This window comes from Ranitomeya variabilis, chromosome 2, assembly GCF_051348905.1.
Source record: "Ranitomeya variabilis isolate aRanVar5 chromosome 2, aRanVar5.hap1, whole genome shotgun sequence".
In the NCBI taxonomy this organism is placed as follows: Eukaryota; Metazoa; Chordata; class Amphibia; order Anura; family Dendrobatidae; genus Ranitomeya; species Ranitomeya variabilis.
In genome coordinates this window covers 86,938,853-86,946,778 of record NC_135233.1, presented here as the reverse complement: position 1 = coordinate 86,946,778, position 7,926 = coordinate 86,938,853, and the positions used below count along the sequence as shown (strand labels likewise).

The 7,926-nt window shown below is 42.3% G+C and overlaps 1 protein-coding gene across 1 annotated transcript in view; it reads right to left on the bottom strand.

Moving 5' to 3' along the window:
• Positions 1-813: 813 nt before the first annotated feature.
• Positions 814-7,926, bottom strand: part of LOC143804497 (thioredoxin-related transmembrane protein 1-like) — a 98,063-nt gene continuing 90,950 nt past the window's right edge. The window contains exons 7-8 of the mRNA XM_077282638.1: positions 6,648-6,711; positions 814-2,203 (exon numbers count right to left, since the gene is read on the bottom strand). Of these exons, the coding sequence (XP_077138753.1) occupies positions 1,884-2,203; positions 6,648-6,711 (384 nt within the window). The 3' untranslated portion in view covers positions 814-1,883. The remainder of the gene's footprint in view (positions 2,204-6,647; positions 6,712-7,926) is intronic.

The following is a 7,926-nucleotide window of genomic DNA, read 5'->3' as shown; positions in this document are numbered from 1 at the left end:
TTCAGCTAACACTTGAGTCTTACTTCCAGTAAGATACAAGGTTCATGACCATTAGGGCGGGTAAATTATGCAAGCTCCCTCCTAACAAGTCCAGCTCAACAGCCCTTGTGTGTCTCATGGGATGCACCTGAGAAAGCGTCAAGTGAGATGCGAAACAGCTGGTCTTGTGAGGAGGGAGCTTACATAAGTCTGGCTGCCCTAATGATCATGAAATTTATATTTTTACTGGAATAAAGACTTGGAGATCATAATGGGCGAGTGTCGTATCTATTCCTGCACCTTATATTGCAAACTTTATTATCAACAGTCACGGCTTTAGAGTGATATTTCACCGGGAAAACTTCTAATGAGCATTTATTAGTGGGCTGTGTATTTATTCTGCCTTCCCACACATATCTTAATTTTTAATACTGTAATTTTCTCAGTCTTTACTGGGGGACCAGTCTTTATAGCGTCCATATAGCCTACCAGAGGATATAGTCGGGACAAACCTTATAAAGGGATATATGTGTGTTTAGTGGCCTTTCTTTTTGGAAGAACCAACCATTTCTCTCTGTCAATTTGGGTGGTCATTTTAAACAGGTATAATATCTGTATCTTGCAGGATGAATCTGGTAACGGTGACAGAATGGTCGGATAGTGGTCTGATAAGGGGACGGACCTCTCGGCCTCGGGGAGAGGTTTCCATGTAATAACAGGGGGGTGAGTAAGGCCATGGATTTGGGTGATAATGAGAGATGTTGCATATCACTCCTGTATGTACAGTGGGTAGATTGTTACTCAAAGGTTTTTCATTTACAGATTCCCCTCTGCTACTTTAAATGTACAAATATTTTAATATTTCAAAAAAGACATAGCTACAAAAGCTAACAATGATAATTAAATAAAATAATAATCACCTACCGCATAACAACTAAGCAGCCTATGCTAAAACTTATAGACATACTAATACAAGTCCCAGTCCAGATGATATTGCTGTAATCTGCCTGTCAGTTTGATCACAAGAAAAGGAGGAGGAGGTATTTAAAGGGGTTCTTCAGGACTTCAACAAGCTACCATCAAAAAAATGTATCAAAAAGTAAAAAACAAAACAAACTAACATTACAGGCTGGGAGTGCCGCCACTGCTTTCATTCCCGCTAGTCTATCTTTATTACCCTACAGCAATGATATCACGTCCATCCACTTGGCCACTGTAACCAATTAAATGGTCTCAGCGGTGATGTTAGCGTGTACAGCTCAAGACTGCTGATTGGCTGTGGTGGTCATGTGGATGTACATGACGTCTTTGTAGCGGGAAATATCAGAGACCGGTGGGGACCACAGAAGGATTGTACAGGCAGTTAGGGGGTGTATTTTTATTTTAGAAATTTTTTTTGCTTTTAAGTTCTTTTTTTTTTTTTTCGAATTCCTAGATGTGATCCCTTTAATTAGTAAAGATGTGCCTCAGAAAAAGATTTCTTTAACTAAACAAGTAAAACATCTGTATTTCACTATAAACCATACACACTGTGCCTGAAACGAAAAGAACAAAATCTATAAAAAAAAAAAAGTAAACAGTTAAAAATTTGTGGCTATAACAATTGTACGACTAATTCCTTATCTCATTAAAAAAAAGAATCTGGTGTAAACTGATGTGAATCAGAAGTAAGGGGGGGATCTCACGACAAACGGGCAATGCCTGAAACCCCAAAAGAACAACTTGTGAAAGTCTTGTGCTATGGACCTAAACACTGGGAGACGACTTCTAAAACTTTCCTGCAAAGTGGCTGTAATAAAGGAAGTTTCCATGCAGAATACAAATCACACCATAAAAACTGCAGCAATAATAAGGAGACGTATCTTTGGTCCATAAACAATACACCCATATGTAAATATGTTGGTCTACTGTCCACTGTCCACGGCTTCAGTTCTGCGATGCCTCAAGGCACTTTCAGTGTCCGGAGTGCTTGTGGGTTGTGGATGACTGTCCTGGTCTTCTTCATCTTCTGGGTCAGATTTCTCCACCGCCGAGTCCTCCTCTGAATCCTTAGCACCACTGTTAGAATTAGCGTCGTCCTCACTGTCCTCTGCTTGCTCCTCTTCTTCCTTACAACTGTCGTTATCCGCTTCAGTTACGTCTTCATTTTCAGCCGCATCCTTCGGTTCATCAGAAGAATCTTTCTGATCTTTATCTGAAACGTCCACGTCTTCCTTGTTTGTATCTAAAGTAAATTAGAATAAATAATTTAGTGGACCATTACATAGTTGACCGGTAGTATAGGCACTTATTAATTCAGTGGTTACATACAAAGGAGATGAGAAAGCAGACGTCCATACCCATCACTGCCATAATTAAAGCTCTATTACATCTAAATCGCAGGGCCAGGTCCACCGGCAACGTCATTAATCTGTGTCCACTAAACAAGAGCCTTAAAAACAGGCTCCTAGCTGACAGCATCTCCAGCGCCTCTTGATTAGCTGGCCTGACGCCAGGCAGGTTAATCGATAGAAGAGCCATGGATGCCATCAGGTAAGAGGTGGTTCTTAAGGCTCCAGTCTAGCGGTTACAGATTACGGTCATGGCCACTGTATCAGCACTTGCAAATCCATTCGCACCACCTCTAAAAATGACTCCTTTGCAACAAGAAGGATCAGCCAAGTTGAATTTCATTGCCTGAACTTATTCTATGGTCATCGGTAGAGGAGTCTTGCAGCAGCTAACTCCTCCTCCAATACAAAACACATGGCTGAACCAAAGTCTGGGAAAACGGGAGAGGTCGATGCCAGATAAATAAGTGAAGTTGTATGGACACCAGAAAACTGACCCTAACACTTTAGTGATTGGACAATTGTCAATGACAGCAGTTTATTCCCCTAAAGGCTGCTATATATATATATATATATTAGCCAAAAGTCAGCTAGAACCCAATGACTTCAGACAATTATCTAAAGTTTCTGGTGGCTCGTGAAGAAGGATCCATCAGCTGATTCTTTTGTTCAGCGGGAAGATAAGTCAACGCCAGCACGTTCTGGAAGCAGCTCGATCATAGAGAACACGGAAGCACTTGGCAGAGACAAATGTTCCTTGGTATGGGGGAGTTGGAAAAGATAGGTGTTGGCCCAAGATCTAATGTGGATGGGGGCCTCTACAGTAAAGGATTAAGCCATCGGGGGTAAAAGAATTGGGACAATTATATACAGATTAGATGCTCTGCCATTTCCTTTGAACGCAGAGGATTCGACTGACATTCACCGAATGGGTATGAGAACTTTATATCATCTTGGATAGGCAACCTTTAGTGATATGCATGCACAGCAGGCTCATATCTCAGCGAGTCTGAGGAAAGCTCAATCACCTCTACAGTAATGTGCATGTGAATCCCCAGACAGTTTAAAGGAGGCCTTTGATGTTTATATCAACATATGGTATCTGTAGAGAAGGCATAGAAACAGATCATTATTCTACCTCAAATAGAAGACTTATGAAGAACATACAATCTAAGCTGAATTGTCATTCATTATCTAAAAAACATACGGATAAGGATCAATGTTCTCCTCCAGCTGTCTCGGGATGATGAACAGCACTTGGCTGTAAAAGATAGACTATTTTTTTCCGTAAGGACTCTAAAAGGAGATCTTATATACAGAGCAGAACAAGATAATGATCAGACGAGCATTATGGAAGCCTCACCAAACAAATGCGGCTTTATCGTTTACAGAAAGAAACCAATTTGATCAGGGAGACAACCTTTTTCTAAAAAAAGAGCTCAGAGATAGTAAATGTACAAAGCAAGTGGGAAGGTTAAAAATGGGAAAAAGAAAAGAAAACACAAACTAAAAAGTTTTAAAGGGGGCATAGCTGGGTAAATTAAGTAATTGCAAGCTTTCAAGGCACCACGTGTTTGGCAGGAAGGAAGATACACATACCCCTTTGAAAGTCAAGATAGTAATGTAAAGTTATTTATTTATCTTAGACAGAGGTCTATCTTAAAGGACGGACACATGGTAGAAAAAGGAGCATAAAAACATAATACAAAGAGCAAGCTTTGATCGGTTTGGATAAAATGAATCTCATTTTTACTGTAATAAAATGCAGGCTTTTCAAAGGTAAATTGTCTAGTTTAAGAAACCTATTTAGCTAATAGCTCATTAATCTGCAACTTATAACATTTCCTATTTACGGAAAGTCGGTTTCTAGCTATAGGAAACAGGCCATCAGTAATTCCCATAAATGTGTTTTCTGACATTCTTAACTTGTTTGTTTAGCTATTTTGTAGCCAGATCTAACATAGTTACCCAAGTTGTAGTTTATAAGGATAAAAAAGGATAATGTGTCCATCTAGTTCAGCCTATTTCCCTGTAATGTTGATCTAGAGGAAGATTTACCCCACTTCATGGGAGAAAAAAAAATTATAATTTTCCTCATTTTGGGAACATAATTCTTCCTGACTCTGCACATCACAATGAGAATGAATCCCTGGGTCAGCAATCACTCTCCAGCAATCTAGTACTGACAGCTAGTGATGAGTGAACCCGAACAGTAAAGCATGGGGTCCTAGTGTCCGTGCATGGATCCTGAACACAGACTTTTCCGGGAAGTCGATGATACCGTTCAGGTTTGGCTCCCTGATCATCATCTGTTTCCCACGCTGTCATCCGTGGGACAGCAGGAGAAACACCGGCGGCTCTGATTGGCAGTAAGTTAGGCTTTCATCAGCTATGAACTTCGGTGACTTTTCTCAAGGCAGCTCAGCGCTACACACTGCAGGAGTGTGATTACTAGTGATGAGCGAGTATACTCGTTACTCGAAATTTCCTGAGCACGCTCGGGGGTCCTCCGAGTATTTTTTAATTCTCAGAGATTTAGTTTTCATCACCTCAGCTGAATGATTTACAGCTATTAGCCAGCTTGATTACATGTGGGGATTCCCTAGCAACCAGGCAACCCCCACATGTACTTATGCTGGATAACAGATGTAAGTCATTCAGCTGAGGTGAGGAAAACAATCTCCGAGCACTAAAAAATACTCGGAGGACACCCGAGCGTGCTCGAGAAATCTCGAGTAACGAGTATATTCGCTCATCACTAGTGATTACGCTCCTGTTTCAGCGTGAGCCAGCTGTCATAGGTAGCGGTCGCATCACTGATGTGACCGCTATCCAAATCACACGGATCTTCGTGGGACAGATCTAGATTACCTTCACATCGCACAGGCGAGTGATGTGTTTATTATTTTTCTTCTTGAGCTGGGAGCATGCGCATCGGAGGGTTAGGCATAGAGGCATAAAAGGTGAGTATTATAGTTCTTTATTATTTTCTGTCTTTTACAGGTGACATGGGCTTCCGTGAATTACGCATAAAATGAGCATAACTGTGCTCTATTAATTCAAAAAGAATTTTATTCTGGCTGTCTTTTTTTTTTTTTTTTTTACAATCTAACTATGGGTTTTATAGACACCTCTCCATTACTAACCTCTGGGCTTGAGGACAGCAGCCAAAAAAACAGCTGACATGAACCACAAACCTATTACCCCAATTGCTACCACACCAGGGCAAGCGGGAAGAGACAGGCAAAGACCCAGAATTGGAGCATGTAACAGATGCACCTTTTTTGGGGATGCTATTTTTAGGCTGGGGGGGGAATATCCATGGCCCCATGCCAGTCTGAGAATACCAGGCTTCAGTTGTCTGCTTTAGCTTGGCTGGACTCCACAATGTTTTTTTAAATGTATTTAAATCGTTTTTTTTAAAAAGACGGGTCCCCTCTATTCTTGATAACCAGCCATGACAAAGCTGACAGCTGAGGGTTGCAGTTCGTATGTTGGTTTTGCCTGCGCTGATTATCAAAAACAGAAGAGACCCATGTCAGTTTTTCCAGATTTATTTATAGCACAGGTGCCAGCTGCTGAATACTCCCATCAGTGACGCCTGCTCTCGCTGTTACAGCAGGTGTACGCCGATTAGAGTAGTGCTCTCTCATCATCTGACGCCTGTGACTGGCGGTAACCTTTTTACTTTTATTCATCTTACCACCAATCAGAGCCCGGTGTTTACTGCGCTGTCATGCAGATGACAGCATGGCAAACAACGGATGTTCGGGCCCCCTCATTCATGTGAATGGGGTCCAGGACCGTTCTGGTACCCGAATTAAACTTGTTTTTAGATGTTCCATCAGACCCGGACATCCATAGGTGCGCCCATCACTACCCATAACTTATAATGATAATACCCCCAGGAATGACATCCAGGGTCTTTATTTTTTTAATTGTTTTAGTGATTTCACCATAATAACCATTTCAGATAAAGAGATCCATAGCATCAGTGCTCTTACAGTAAAGAATCCCCTTGTACTTGGTGAAGAATCCTCGTATCTTTTAGAAGTCCCTATTTTATAGTTACAGTCTTGTGTACAAATAGGTCACGGGAGAGGTCCTTGTACTGATCTTTGATATTCTTACTGAATGTTCATCTCAATCCCGTTTGTAGGCAGATTCAGGCGGAATCTCAGCGCTAACTGCAGAAATGCAATCTGAACAGGGTCTAAGACACGTACAGCCACAATGTTCTCCATTTGGTGTGGTTGGCATCATCTTTTAGAAGAGGAAAATCCTAGTTCATAGATAATCTCTATTCACAATACTTTAGACGGTGCCTTCCATACTTACCAGGCCTTTCCACTTTAGACTTAGGTTTCGCTGGACAAAAGCAATCTGCTAGAAGGACCAATATCTGCAAAGGAACAAAACAAAGAGCAGGAGTCAATTCTACAACAGGAAAAGTCAACCATGATAATATACTAGCTGCCATCACCTACACCCCCCTCTCCCAAAGAGGAGTACATTCAACATGAATACAGGAATTTGCTGGAAAAAAAGCTAGAGTCAAAAGACAACCATGTCCTTTTCTCTTAAGAAATAATCCTGTAAGACATGAGTAGAGCATTTCAAGACGTGAGATATTAATCAATGAGGGGTACTGCAGATCCACTCCTATTCATTTGCCATTTTTGAGGGTAAAATTGCAGGTATATGTGATGCCCCAGGTCCTGGTCGTCACAGTGGCATTGCTTTCCTCATAGGGAGTGATGTTAAGCTTGGAAGCGATGAAGGATCTCTTCTATCAGGTAAACATAATGCACACAACATGTTCACACTTCAGGCCAGCTCTGAACCCAGATTAAGGGGAACTTCCCTATATGCTGGTCTGGAGGGCAAGGAAATCAGGCAGTTTGTCAGAGGACAGAGCACTCAGACATTGAGTGTCGGAAGGACTGAAGGGGTCGTGTAGCCAGGCTTGCTACAGCTCCTGGAGAATATGAGAGAATATGAAAGGAAGAATATTGTTTAGTGAGCGTGCAGGAGAGCGAAGCACAGGAGAGTGACATTTGGGGAGGACAGCGGCGACTGAGTTATCTCCCTGTGAAGCGCAGATTACCGGTAGCCCGAGGTTGTGAGGGACTCTAAGACTTACAGCAGAAACCGGCAGGACAGCTGGATTACACATCACCTGTCTGCCCTAATACCCAGGAGACACAGAGCCCGGGTCGTGATAAAGACCCTGTAAAAAGGCTCATTCCACCTGTCATACGGGTTTGTATCCTAACCTTCATGGAGGACAGAGAGAACTGTGAGGACCTTGCCAGAAGCCATAGGCAGTAAGGGACTACAACACCACCATGCTATGAGGAAGGCTTTTAACTCCACCTGGTAAGGGGAACTCTGAATTCACTTCCAAGCCGGACGGACCCTGCCTGTACCTGTGATCTGGTGCCCTGGACTATGGCTGCCTGAAGTCTTCAGTAAACCAAGCAAAGAGACTGTAAACCTGTGTCCTCCGTTCTTTACTGCACCACTCACCATCCTCATCCATACACAGGGAACACTGGGGACATACTTCACCTGTGGGAAGTTATACCATCTCAGCTGCCATACCATCACCCCAGAG